The sequence below is a fragment of the Galleria mellonella genome, unplaced genomic scaffold (assembly GCF_026898425.1).
Source record: "Galleria mellonella isolate WM207_F2 unplaced genomic scaffold, CSIRO_AGI_GalMel_v1 utg132, whole genome shotgun sequence".
Classification (NCBI taxonomy): Eukaryota; Metazoa; Arthropoda; class Insecta; order Lepidoptera; family Pyralidae; genus Galleria; species Galleria mellonella.
The window spans coordinates 214,516-229,987 of NW_026441989.1; the positions used below are offsets into that span (position 1 = coordinate 214,516).

The 15,472-nt window shown below is 31.2% G+C and overlaps 2 protein-coding genes across 3 annotated transcripts in view; one reads left to right on the top strand and one right to left on the bottom strand.

The window, feature by feature from the left end:
• The window catches only part of LOC113518458 (solute carrier family 12 member 6), a 174,331-nt gene that overhangs the window by 33,533 nt on the left and 125,326 nt on the right, over nucleotides 1–15,472 (top strand). Inside the window, exon 1 of one of the 2 annotated variants that reach the window (XM_031913107.2) lies at nucleotides 14,799–15,035. The exons of the other annotated variant lie outside the window; for it this stretch is intronic. Coding sequence (XP_031768967.1) covers nucleotides 14,975–15,035 — 61 coding nt within the window. The 5' untranslated portion in view covers nucleotides 14,799–14,974. Of the gene's footprint in view, nucleotides 1–14,798; nucleotides 15,036–15,472 lie in introns of those variants that run through there. 2 annotated transcript variants of the gene reach the window in all.
• LOC113518465 (trypsin CFT-1-like) lies at nucleotides 119–5,158 on the bottom strand. The gene is made up of 4 exons (XM_026903403.2): nucleotides 5,000–5,158; nucleotides 2,588–2,756; nucleotides 1,370–1,625; nucleotides 119–460 (listed from the first exon to the last, which is right to left on the bottom strand). Exons 1-4 carry the CDS (start codon nucleotides 5,043–5,045, stop codon nucleotides 164–166), a joined length of 768 nt encoding a protein of 255 aa, XP_026759204.1. The 5' UTR covers nucleotides 5,046–5,158; the 3' UTR covers nucleotides 119–163.

The window sequence follows — 15,472 nt, forward strand, 5'->3', positions numbered from 1 at the left end:
CTTTATCACTTTACGTATTATAATTATGAGCGTTAGAAAATGCATATCCGGTGAGATGTCGTCTTAATTTTATTCAAATAAATAATACGTATTTAAATATAAATTAAATAAAACACAATTTAAAAAACTGAAAATTTATAATTTAATATCATATATAAAATATTTAAGCGTTGGCTTGAATCCAAGTCGTGTAACGAGACACACGAGTGTTAACACCAGGGTAGCGAGCAGTAGCGCATGAGTATCCCCAGGAGCAAATACCGACGACGACACCGTTGTGGAAGAGGGGACCGCCAGAGTCACCCTGGCACTGGTCGCGACCGCCGACATCCAACCAACCGGAGCACAACATGTTATCGGTCACAGTAAGTCCGAGCTCAGCGTAACGGCTTCTGCAGGTAGCCTGGTTGATGCTCCAAATCTGAACTTCACGCAGTTGCTCAGATGCGGCACCACCGGGCTGGAATATGTCATAATGTTATACAAATGGTACTAGCAGTTAAATCTTATATATATGTACATTGGTTATTTCTGTTACGAAATAATAATCATACATTCTTATATTTCGATCAAGGATAAGAATAATTAATACAGTCTCTGATAAAAGAATTACAGACTACAGATATGAATTTACATTGATACAGCAACTATATTTAATTCACGTATATTTTTTAATTTAAATTCTAAATAGATACAAAATTGGGGGGAAAGGGATTGTTAGTAATAATACTGAAAATCCCATTGCTAGCAATACACCCAACCAGGTCGACCTCCTCGCGGTTCTCCCTGGAAACTATCATGGTTAATTCCTGATGAATTCATCATGATGGGCTAACTGGCCTATTTTCATTCTCATCTATCACCCTTTACTGGTGCTCCGCCAGCGTATCCCGTTAGCGCAAGCGGGGTTACCATACCATTTTCACCCATCAAAAAAAAAATATAGAGACAAAAGAGCCTACTTATACATCAGCTAAATTTAATCCATTCTTATATGAAAATGAATGTCAAAAACAGTTTATAAAATTGTCAAAAATAACATCGCGACAAGCAAACCGTAACATGCAAAAACGCAGTCCTAAATTTGTAAATTACAGTTTTTTTATGATCGAAGCAGTTCATATATATTGAAGAAATTATAGTGCAGATATCCGTCTATGTATATAGATAGAACACCCTTTAATCAACAATACTGTATTAATCTAGAATAACTCTTTAGTTCCTGTTCATATTTATGGTTTTAGACCCCATCAGATGAATTATCAACTTCTTTTACAGGAATAACAAGTTTATATATAGTCCGCCTAATGAAATATGGTAACAATAAATATTAACAAATTTAAATTATTAGATAAAAAATAATACTTACAGATACTCTGCCCCATCCAGTGGCGTAGACCACTTGATTGTCAGCGAGATTGTAGTTAGTGCCGGCGATGCTGGCAGCACGGATCACATTGCTGTAAATGAAGTTGGTTGTAACACGCAGGATAGCGACATCATTGTCCAATGTCGACGAGCTGTAGGTGGGGTTGATGAAGATTTGACCAACGTTGATAACGGTACCACCGCTGTTAGCGTTGGTGGATCCGACGCGCACACGCCACCTGGTGGGTGGGTCGCCACTGAAAGTAATGAATAATAAAAATTAATCAATGCTTAATTTTTCCAATCCATACAGATCGTTATATATGACTGTAGATGATAAACAAACTGAAGAACTGACGAAAACGAATAATCGCGTACATACATAAATAGTAGCATGGACATAATACAATACTCCGTAATGCACATAATATCTTTTATCCGTTATCATTCCTGAAGATTAAAATGTTATACCCGTTGTGTCGAAATTTGGCAACTAATACTTTTGAACAAAAATTGAAAATTAATAACAGTAGAATTGAGATACTGGTTCCTACGCAAGCAAATGACAGTCGGAGATTGATAGCTAACATAGAAGGTTATAAAACTTCTGTTAGTAATAGTAGTGATCAATGTTCGAGTGTTGGTAGTCACACACATACTAATGATAGCAGAATTAAACAAAATAATTCTAATCAAATGCCCAATAACATTGTCTCTAAAAAGAAATATCTTCCATCATAGACACATAGATACTCTTTATTGTTTACTCCAAAAGATTACTGTAGTAAACTTATTATAAATACAAATAATTACAAGAAAAAATTACACTGACAAAACAATGAGTGGTCTTATCACTAAAAGTGATCCCTTCCAAGCAACCTTTGGATGGAAACGAGTAATTATAAACAGTTTGGCTGAAGGCATGAAACTGTGTTCATTTCAAACACATATAGAGATGTAATACGTACAATAATGTGAATATATCAATGTATATTTTAATATCATACATCAATCATAACATAAGAGAGAATTGTTTTATTGTTAGGAAGGCAAACATGAAGACGATAAACCTGATAGGAAGGGACTACCATCGCTCATAAACATATGCAACACGATAGAAATCAATTCATATTCAGTGAAGGAAACATGCTTATAAATGTACCAAATATTGGGATAATGTGATTGAAATAATAATATTTAATTTAATTAATTTACTTACACAAAGCAGTGAGCAGCAGATAAGACAGATCTGTTGTTAAGGATAGATCCACCACAAGACTGTGAGAATGTAGATCCGGTCCATGAGAAGAGCAATGAGGTCATCTCAGGCCATTGTTCAATGCTGGTTACAGACCCACCCACGATCCTCTGTGGGTTTTTGGGTGCAGCTAAAAATAACAATTGCATTTATTATTTAAGTCTTACCTATTACAACTTCTAAGTTAGTTCCCTTTAGTGTAAATGTTATAATAATGCTAAGTAAAACAATTTCCTTAAGCTTAGGATCCTATTAGGTTCACCCTGTATCTCGCGGTATTTTTCATGTCGTTTTGCATATAAAATAGCTAATACATTATATTAATTCAGAATATAATTTATCTTTAAATCAATTTACTTGTAAATCTGTTCAACCATTTACACCAACTTGAATAAGGACAAACATCTAAAATTTCTCATTATATATTAGTAGAACTACATTTAGTAAAAAAATGTTTACTTTCTTTCGCAAAATGAGAAAGGAAATCCGATTTTGGTACAATATATCTATATAAATAGCTGAAAATAAGTACGAAAATCCTAATTTAAAACTACTAAAACAGACGGTAACATTGTATAGAAATACCTGTAAAAAAATAGTCCATTCAGTCTAATCTTATCAGGTCAGTAATACACATAATTGCGACAAACTCATTGATAATAATTAGTCACTAACTATAAATGGTGTACTTACGAATAAGTAGATCAAATCTTTACTCAATATATCTAAATACGCTTTCCCATTCATTAACTTTATATTATTATTTTATTTCTTCATTTTCACTATTACATTTCCAGATATTTTATATATACATAAGCTATTTCATTACGATAGTAAAATGTTTCGTTAGTTTAAACGTACCTACATTTATTAAGTTACAATCTTTTACCCATGACTTCGTGAGTGTAACCGAGATAAATAGTAACCTATCTCTTTCTTCATTCTAAATTTTATGTGTACACCAAATTTCATGAAGATTAATTAAACCATTAAAACGCATTACTAAAGAAACAAAACAAACAAATTTTTACATTTATAATATTAGTAAAGATTAATTAATTAACCAGAAGGAAATTTTGAACCTTGCGCACCTCTGTCCCATTCGTGTTTCCACCGTGATGCAGTTGTGTTTGCATGGCTGTGTTTCGGGTTGAAGGGTGAAATATGGCAATGAATTTACAGAATATAAAGAAATAACACCTGAGTCCTCAGGAATGGCAATGTATGGGAGTTATCATGGGCATATCATGAAACTCTGTTATGTTCATGCTCATATCTACTGCTCATATCTATAGGCGACGATTACCACATTCCATCAAGTGGACCGGCAACATGTTTGCCATTCTAAGTCGCATAAAAGAATTAATTAATTGAAGATTCTCTTTTCTAGAAGAATACAATCAATTAAAAATCAATACTATTTAGAAAGAAGAAGAAAGATAGAAAACGTTTATTCCCAACAACAAAAAAGAGTTGCAAATATAAATATTCGTAATTCACTATATGCTAAAATATTGTATTAGGTACAGTATGTCTGAATAAATGCCAATGCAAAGAAGCAGTAATATATTATTTTTTTTCTTAGTTTATATTAACGGCATCATATTAGGGAATACCATATACGTCGCATTCTATTCCAAAGATTATCGAATAACACAATATCCGATTTTGTTTTACTTACATTCTCTTTCAAGAGAATGTGCATGTTGTGTGAATATTAAAATAATATTATATATTAGCATAGGAATAAATGAGATATAAGTGACGCTCATATTATCCGTTTTGAATGCGATAGTACCGCCTATAAATATACTCCTCGTCCCTTCAGACTCGACACAGTTTATTTCAAATTTATTTACAATTAAGAAATAAGTCAGGTCATATGACATACGCATGGAAAAATTTTTAGCTTGCAAAGCTTGATTTAAAAAAGAAACACTATTCTTAAGCTAAAAAAAACTGACTAACAGTGTGCCAGCAATCTATTATTACTAAATTCACAGACGTCTCAGTTCTATCTGGACATTTCTTCATATCAGCCGTAAACTGTCCACTGCTGAACATCATTATGATAGTTACAATATTTTACCCAGATGTTTCGTTTCTTCATTCTACAAATTTTTGTGTACACTAAAGCATTCCCCATAAGGAATTTGCCAATGGTTACCACGCCTAGCAGACGGATTAGCAACCGCAGATAGGCTTTGGTGACGTTTTAAGAGGGACGTTTTACTGACCATTCCTCGCCCATTAAGTTTCCTTAGTCCCCTCTTACTACACTCGCGGGAACGAAAGGGATGGTACATTCATGCCAGGACCACACGGCATCTAAACATTTACTATTATGGTATTAGTACAAAATACACTACATACCTGACACAGCAGCAACGGTAAGAGCAATGAGAAATAGCACACGCATTTTGTTTCACTACCCTTCTACCAACACAAGTAAAAGGGTCTCAACACCATATAACCAATGTATAATTATTTGATCATATTTATAGTAGATCGAATGAGACATGGATTTTACGAAAGAGATTAAATAGATAACACCTATCAACTATACTTTTTTTGTAATAACGTATTTGTACTCCCGGCTATGCACACTTTAATTTTAATAAACAATGCGCATACTGGAATAAATCTTTATTAAATTACATTTATTAAAAAGTTGTTTATTTATTCTTTATTGCACAATAAAACTTTATACAAATGGCGAGCTTAATAATAACAATTAACAATGCCATATAGCATATACATTGAAAAAATAATACATAATACATAGGAAATGCACATATAATACACAAACATTTTAATATGTATGGATATACTTGTTTGTTTCGATTGCTTGGGTACCTCTGTCCTATTCGTATTTCAACCGCGAAGCAGTTGTGTTTGCATGGCTGTGCTTCGGTTTTAAGGGTGGGATGTGGCGTGAATTTACTGGGTACAGAGGAATAACACCTCCTCAGGAATGGCAACGTATGGGGAGTATCATGGGCGAAACAGTATACTCTGTTATGTCCATGGTACTGCTCATGTCTATAGGCGACGGTTACCACTTTCCATCAGGTGAGCCGCCAGCTTATTTGCCATTCTAAGTTGTATAAAAAGAAATACTAGCGAACTACCCCAACTCCGTACGGATAGAGAAAATAAAATTCAGCACCAGTTACTTATTGAAAATGTATATTTATTTGTATTCATTACAAGCAAAAAATCAAATCTCCTCTTTATAATGCTGTTTTTGAAAATACACCTACTTGGTGATTGCTCTATTATTCCCTTTTTTAAGATAATACTATTACTTATCCTTATTTATTATTAAAAAAAAAAAACACTATATCCTATTAAAAAAAATCTATTCTGAAAAATATGGAAACAAAGCTCATGGATTTCAAACAATCACTTCAACAATAAATCTGTTATTTGCCATTCTTGTATAGGCATTTTCATAGAAAATAGAAATAGTGTTACTTCAAATTAGAGAAAGCTTTTCTAGAAAGGTTTCTTCAAAGGGTCGACAACGCACGCGTAATACCTCTGGTATTGCAGGTGTTCTTAGGCTACGGTAACCACTTACCATCAGGTGGGCCGTATGCTTGTTTGCCACCTCAGTGGTATAAAAAAAATACACAAATTAACAAACGAACAAACAAATTTTATCCATTTATAATATTGGTAGATAGAAGCCGAGACGATTTGTTATCTACGTTAATTTATGACATCAATCCGTGACTACTTAATCTATTTCTTTCTTTATTAGTCTTGAAAATGTCTAATGAATAATCGATCATTGCATTATCTAAGTAGATTAATGTAATATACCTAGATATGCAAAGAACTAGATGGATGGACTACAAAAATGGACAAATACCAGTTACAATAATAGTCGACTAATGTATTCTGTTCAATCGAATCAAAGTTTTTGTTCTACTAAACAAGTTATTTTTACGACTCATAATCTAACTAAACATATGCATATAAAGCAGGTACATGTATAGGTACTATTTACCTGCAAAGGTTTTATCGTCGCATCAAGTCTCGATTGTGTATTTAAAATATATGTAAACAACGCGAAAGTTTAAAATTAACCAAGGTCCAACTATTCATAGATATTATTGGAAGATGTAAGTGCATTGACGTAAGAGCTCTGCAAAAACATGTATAGGAAATTGTCCTCATGAACGTTTTTGTATGGCTCATCATATAATCATATCATATCAACACATCATCATCATCACTACATAGTATAAAACAAAGTCGCTGTCGCTGTCTGTCCGTCCCTATGTATGCTTAAATCTTTAAAACTACGCAACGGATTTTGACGCGATTATTTTTAATAGATAGAGTGATTCAAGAGAAAGGTTTATGTGTATAATACATGCATAATATAGTAGAGAAACACTGGTAATTTTAGAGGTTTCTAATGTGATGTGATGTAATGTGCACCCGTGCGAAGCCGGGGCGGGTCGCTAGTATAACAAAAAATACTAAATTAATATAATTAATAATTTAATTAGTAATATTTGTTTTTTCTTACGCCCATCTTTTAATTCATGTAATATGAGTCAATAAATATATTATAAATACATAAGTAAATACATATATGTATGTATATATATATACTTGGATTTTTGTAGTCCTTTTCATTCACGATATCCATTTTTTTGTACTAGCTATTAACCCAACTCACGCAAGGATTTTTACTATCAGTATTCTACGACTTTACCCACCTAAATTACGATAAAGATATTCTATTTATTTGTGTAGGACATGACCTGTCTGTATACCATTCTATCGCTCCAGCTGTGACTAAATAACAAGCGTCCAAACATTTCACAAACTTTATCATCTCTAATATTAATCATCAATCATCATCACCATCATCTAATGTTATAAATGTGAAAGTTTGTAAAGATACAAATATAATATAATTATATATTATGTATATATTACGTACGGAACACTCTATAAGCGAATTTATTTGTGTTGACAACACTGTTGAATGATTCTAATGAATTTCGTCTAATCAGTCACTCATTATCCATAATCCGTGATTTTTTCAATCCATGTTGTACGAAATCCGATACGAAGCGCTTATCAGCTTTTTTATTGGAAATGACGTCATAATGTCTCCTTTCCAAAGGGTTTTAATCCGAAAAAGTATTTGAAAAATTTTCTTGACTAACCTATAATCAGAGATTCACAATTGGAGACTATCTGAAATCGACGTACAAGTTTGAAACACATTTTGAAAGCGAATAACGCAAGAGATGTATATATGTAATAATAAAATGAGAAAGAAAAAATATTATTACATAGCACTCAGATCTCTCTGCCTACTCTACAATAGGCTTGGCGTGAAAGTAAATAAATATATAGTACCTTTAAGATTTAATGATGGATCCTTCATCGTCATAAATTTTATAAATATACAACGCAAAATATCTAGCAATTCTTGATAAAATATGTACCACTGGTCTCATGTTTAAACCTCACGCAACACCAAACATTTACATACATAACTTAGTATCAGCTTAGAATATATAGATAGAGTGTCTCCCATACAAATGCTTCGCCAAAAACAGGTCAACTTTTTTCATTCATGTGGGAAAGAAAAGGGTTACATAATATATATTTATTGTTCAGAACATGGAAATAATTATATTAGAACGTTAAATTAACAAATAAAATTGATACAAAATTCTTACGAATATATTTGAAAGAATAATATAAATAGTGCGTAATGAATTGTAATGATGCTAATTTTTTCTGATTATTTTGATAAACTCAAATAAGTTTAGACAAAATATATTTTTGTTTTCAAGTCATTGAAAATGGGCCACCATTTTACTAAATATATGTATATTAATTTGTGAACAATACATAGGTGCACATGTATATTTATATTAAATAAGAAAAAATAATTCCTAATTCAAATTTTAAATATTAACCTTATCTAAAAATATTAGATGTAAAACTGAAAACGGCGCGTTTTTGTTTCATTTCTTAAAAATATGTGTCAGAATTTAGTCAGCCAAACGTCAAAATAACTGACTCATTTTGGCTCGTGTTTGACACTTGATAATCTATCTATATAAACTATCTAATAGTATCACTTATCTAGTACCCATTTAGTTTATGATCAGACGATACTGTGCATTGTTATGGTCAATTTGTTATGTTGTAAATGCAAAAATTTTGCTCGGTAATATATCACCGAGCATATTATCGCTACGAGTACAGTCATATAAATACTGATTCTAAATTCAAATATTTTAAATTTTATTGGTTTAAAATAGGTATAATGAAATTGCTAATCATTGTTAATTTTGTCAGAATTAAAAACGCTGCATTTTTGGAGAGCAAAGTTTACTTGTGTAAGTATATCTGTTAATTTATTTCTTCGTACTTCAATATAGAAATCTTGTAATCGTTATTGTGTATGTTAGTAACGTAATACAAAAGAATATTACATCATAGTTCTTAAGAATGGCTACTAGGGATAGATAATACCGATACCACTCCAAAATATATATATTAGATTCGTATGGATATTGATGATATTTGTATTTACTTCGTTTGAGTTCTCTATTTCGGTATTATACATATTAGATGACCGACATTTCATAAATCCGTTTTTGTGGCCAAATATATAGTATATTCTACCTAAAATATATAGATATCGATATTAATTACCTAATAGCAACACATGCGAAATACCATAGGCATCACAGTATGATGCCGACGGCCACTTTCGATATTATATTACAGCCTAAATGGTCGCGTACAACGCGGTTTCAGATATGCTTTCTCCCACGAACACTAAGGTTATGGAATGAGCTTCCTGCCGAGGTTTTCCCGAGAGACTACAGCATGGGGTTCTTCAAAAGGGGGTAAAGAGGTTTCTTCAGGGTCGGCAACGCGCGCGTAATACCTCTGGTATTGCAGGCGTTCATCACGGTAACCGCTTACCATCATATTGGTATAAAAAAAAAAAATTCTGTTATTATATTTCCATAGTGCTGTTCCTGTCTATAGGCAACGATTACCCCTTTCCATCAGGTGAACCATCAGCTTGTTTGTTATTCATAAAAAAATATGACACATAATATAAATAACAATATTATTCGCTTTCAATTCTAGGAAACTCTAATAATTTATTCTTTATTTATATTGAGCCTTTGATTTGTATCCTAATTTGATGTATATAGACTTATATATTATACGTAGCAAAGAAATAGCAGTGGGAAGAAATATAAATCAATTTGCTGGAGATTCATTTGTATTCCAAGTATGTTGCGCTGCTGTTAACAGGAATTTCTTCTGACAATGGGCTCGATTCTGAAACGTCACTAACTAAACCTATATATTTCTGATATCTCTGAACTTATAAACTAACTGTATTCCACGGATTTGCCTTGAGAATTAATATAAAAATTTATCACTTATTAAATAATCAAATGTACCATATAACTGACTAAATATGTACCAATAGCGCAGGCGGGGTTATCATTCCATTATCATCCATTAAAAAAAGCTCCAAGTTGCTTTCTAATATTCTCGAGAACAGTCGACAAATACTTGGGTATCTCTGACTACATCATTTTTAGTATAGTCATATTTTTTATCCGCTACAGCTGTGTAAACAAATAAACTTGATGGAACTCTGAAAAAACGCCCTGTTTACAAAAGAGAAGAAAATATCATACTTCAACTGTATTTTCTTACATTTATGTTACACGATATCTTCGCCATTGCTGAACGACTTTTTTCTGAAAAAAAAATAGTTTACTTTAATGTTAAATAGGCCAAAAATAACAAAGGTTTTTCTTGGATTATTTTAATGCGATTTAGTGTAACAAACATACCGACAACCTAATTAATAAAAACACCAAAAAGTACAAATAAATATGCATAAAAAAGAGAAAAAACGTATATAATTAGAAAAATACCTATATAAAAAAACTGATATTTTTTCTTTTCGTGCATGCTACTCGTATTATAACATAAAATGCCCACAACTAAGTTAATTGTTTGTCGCCTATAGACAAAAACAGTACCATAGACTTATTTACCTCTCATACATTGCCATTCTTGAGGACTATGGTGTTTTCACTCCGCTCTATACCCCTTTTCATTACTCACCATTGTACATCACCAGCGTTGGCAAGTACTTCATTCCATCTTTATCTATAAAAAACTACATCTATGAAACCAAACAAACAACAAAAATTCCAGTTTAAAACTAAAAACAAAAGATTATTATCAATTAATGTGTATCAACAGGTAATTTCCTTATACACATACCTACGGTGAATATTCGCAGTATCGCATTCTTGTCACTTTGTTTACATTTAATATACCACTATCATTATAATAAGTACCTATGACCTGGATCGCGTTATCGGATGCAGTCAACACGGCTATTGGTAGCCATGCTAGAGTGATTTATCGTTCATCATCTAACATGTTACATGACATGATCGCCCTATTGGGTACGCGATACGTCGCCATATTTTTCCTCAACATTTATTTTATTATATTATACCACTCGTCTGAAGATAGCACCACCTGATATCAAGAGTATCCCGCCTCCTTCGTCGTAAATAAAAAACTAAGGTGCCGTACGAAGACTTTCAAGTGCCCTCCGAAGTACAAAGTAAGTGATAATCATTTTTTAACAATCCAAATATGAATTTGAAAATCGAGAATCAATACTTGATAGAGAGGAAGATCGATCTATTGAATTACCACCATGTAATTTTTTAAAATTTATTGATACTGACTAGAAAGTCTTAAAGTTACAAATAAAAAAAGACAATTGAATGCCATAGACAAGTATCGCCTGACTGGGAAGTTACTATTTTATTAATAAAAGTCTTGTACACATTTTATTTTATTTATAAAAATAATTGGGTTGATTTACCTGTATTTAGGTGACGATTGCTATTTTCCGTCAGCATATATGTTATTCTAAGTTGCATGAAAAACAGAAATTCAAACGACTAAATAATTTTATTTGTAATTAGTAATTTATTTATTTATTTTTAATAAGTAAAATCTATATATGCAGGCATTAAGCTTAAATAGATAAATGAACTAATGAATCTAAACACACAATATACTTAGTATCATTAATCTATCGACATAACACAAGTATATATACATATATAATCAAAAGGTATCTTGCTATAAGGATCTTAACTCTATTGTTGTAGCAATGCTATACGTTTCTCAAAGGCTTCTAAGTTCCAAACTAAATGAGATACGGTCTTGAAATTCACTTACATTATGTGTTTATTTAGCATAGAGTTGGAAATAACTTAAAATTTGTTACTTAATTACGCAAAAACGACTTGATTAATAAATTCTTATCGAATTTAATTATACTTACTAATCATAATTATATTGTGATAGCATCCGATTATCTTAGTATGTCATATGAATGAATAAATGCGATGTCTTAAAGAACTTTTTTAATCATGGAGGGATGTAAAAAAAGTGACGAGCCAAGAAGAGATGGATGATTTATTTATTCTTTATTGTACAATAGAAATATGTACAAATCGCGATTGGCATTCTCTACAAGCTATTATTAGATAAAAACAGAAAGCATTTAAGAGGGTAGTAGTGGCGAACATTCATTACACAAAAAAAAAACCTATTAATATGAATTGACAATAATAAATATCATACCAAATAATCATTATCATCATCATACCAGCCATTAACTGTCCACTGCTGAAAATAAGCCTCCTCCCTTGGGATCTTTTGCCAATAGTTGCCACGCTTGGCAAACGGATTGGCAACTTCAATCAGATTTTAGAGATGTTTAAAAAGGAGGCTGCTGCCCATCCCTCGCCTTCCCTTACCGAATAATATTATAAATATCTACAAAATTCATACAATATACACACACACATTATGTAAAAGACGATATTCATAAAAGAAGTGTAAACCCATATATGGATCAATGAAAGAGAAAGGTATACTGTATCGACCATAAATAATGAGAATGATTATACTTAATTAATTATAATTATCCACAAACGATCCGGTGATAAATGTCATAATTGCAAAAATAATATAATACACGTATCAATTTTATACAGGAAAAATGTTTCTATATATATATTTTTTTTTTTTGCGTAATTAAACATGTCACTTCTAATGATTTTGTTGAGGCTAAAAGGTTCTCATTTAATAAAAAAAATAGATATACTTATATTATGTAGTTATAGAAAAGCCTGCAGAAAAGTAATGTCAATAAATGTAAAAAGGTAACCGTATTATCCTCAATCTACGTCAAAAACAAATATCATATTAAATATATAAAGAATAAAAGGAATATAAATCTTATTGTTCTGTTATAAAAAAGGTTACTTGGCCAAGTCGCAAGCAACAATTTCTAGTTCGAATATGATCCAAAGGAAAAAATGTCAATGGCCGTCAAGACCATTCCAACGACACTCCGTTTATTAAAAATCCACTTTACCATTTCTTGTATTAGAGAATAAAGAAACATACGAACATAATATTTGTTTATTTTATTTATTTAACAATTTATTGCACCAATACGAAATGAATGATTATTGGATACTGAATAGATATATGTATATATATATATATATATATATATATATATATATATATATATATATATATATATATATATATATATATATATATATATATATACACTATAAGAAAATATATTGACCAAACAAACTTACGACATATAAATATTGAAATAGCTCTCAAAATAGCAGTTCGATTAAACTTGTATGCGATAGGATGGTTTTGATATAAATAATGTTTAATAAACAAATATAATTATTTAAACAGTTGAACTCAGTTTTTAGATAAATACATTCCGCATGTCGTTTGTACGATATCTCAAGTACACGGCTTATTATAACTGATAATATCACTTTTACTGCCGCTGAATTTCGCACTTTTCAAACGAGCGTAACAGCTAATCTAGAATACAACGTTTAGTGCCCCTTAAGTTGTAATACAGTTTAGTATGAAGACAGAGAAAAAATTGCTCCAAGAATATTTGCCAGTACCCAACAAAGGTAGGTGAAATAATTCATATTTGAACACTACACCGCCTCGCTCAGACATGACATGTTTGTGGAAACAACGAGGAAACTTTTGACAGAGAAGGGAATTATTAAACTGGGACTAGTGGTCCAATTGCTAGCAATGTACCCAATGTGTGTTGTACGTGTATATGTGTGATAATATACCACGTAGAGGTCAATTTGTCATATCAAGCTCTACGTTGTCTCTCTTATATCTCTTAGATTAAATTACTATCATGTTTGATTCCTGGTAACCTTATCAGGATAGGTTAACTAACCTGACTTTATCCTCACTTATAATCATTCAATGATACCCCGCCAGCGTATAAAGACAGTGCAGGTGGGTAATAATTGTCGCATTTTCATTATCTCATTAAAAACTTTTATTTCAAACGAATCGGGATCGAATCAAAATCGCATCAATTAGACGTGAAATATAAGGTAATAGCCAATTGACATCTATTCGATATGATTCTAAATCGATTACATTAAACGTCACCCTGCAGGACAATGCTGAGATATTAAGGTTTGAAATTACATAGTTACAAGATTTTGGTCCAATCTATCGAGAACATAAATCCAAGTATCTAACAAAAAATTTTGTCACTTGTTGTCTGGTCATGAAATATCACACGCTTTCATAGAGTAATATTTTTTTTATATATTATTATTCATCGTATATCATTTAGTTCATATTTCTAATTAATAACATTATCTTAAGTTTTTATTATTATTATTGATCCTATATTTTTTATACTTTTAGGAGAAAAATCATTTTTATTGTTTTATTTATCTTATTTATGACATTTACTTTGTGCATATATATGTATGACGCTTTAATTATATAAAATTAGAGGTATATTTAGGGATGTCACTGTTCATTGGCACTTTATTCTCTTTACCTATCCCACAAGTTACGGTAGATACCTACAATGCAATAATCATCATCATCATATCAGCCTTTAACTGTCCACTGCTTAACATAAACCTATGTTAGTTGCCATGCTTGGCAGACGTATTAGCAATCGCAGTTAGGCTTTGGTGCAATATTGCTAGATTGCTAGATACAATGCGATAATGATCACATTAAATTCATGGATCTTAAAAGTTAAACTTCTTTATATTTTCCATCACTTATCAGTCACATGTCTGATAAAATTTAACCTACTTTCACTTATATATAAATAAGATTTGCCGACAAAGAGATTTAGTTTGCTATATTTGTTCCATTGATTTCTGGACTAAAATCAGAAGAATGAGACTTCTCTCCGGACAAGACAAAGATGGTGGAGCTTCGGAAACAGCCCTTATGAAAGGTCAGCTTAAGCCTTACATACATGAAGCGGTTATTGTAACATAACAACGGATATTTATTTATTTATTCTTTATTGCACAATAAAATTTGTACAAATATCGGACTTATTGCCATATGGCACTCTACCAAATGACTATTAGATAAAAACAGAAACCGTTTGAGAACAGTAGTGGCGAATATACATTACACATAAATTTAAATTTACTTATAATATAAATAGATAATATAATATATAATAATAAATATCATAGCGAATAATATTATAAACATATATAAATATATACATATATATATATATATATATATATATATATATATATATATATATATATATATATATATATATATATATATATATATATATATATATTGCATTGTCCTTTACCTATTAAAACACATGGTCAAATCCGCAGGATAAAGCCATTTACATAATAAATT

Excerpts from the sequence above, each read along its gene's own strand:
- LOC113518465 (XM_026903403.2), bottom strand. The coding sequence starts at position 5,045 with ATGCGTGTGCTATTTCTCATTGCTCTTACCGTTGCTGCTGTGTCAG. Across the intron at positions 2,757-4,999 it reads TACCGTTGCTGCTGTGTCAG|CTGCACCCAAAAACCCACAG; the intron begins GTATGTAGTGTA and ends TGTTATTTTTAG. Across the intron at positions 1,626-2,587 it reads TCTGCTGCTCACTGCTTTGT|TGGCGACCCACCCACCAGGT; the intron begins GTAAGTAAATTA and ends CATTACTTTCAG.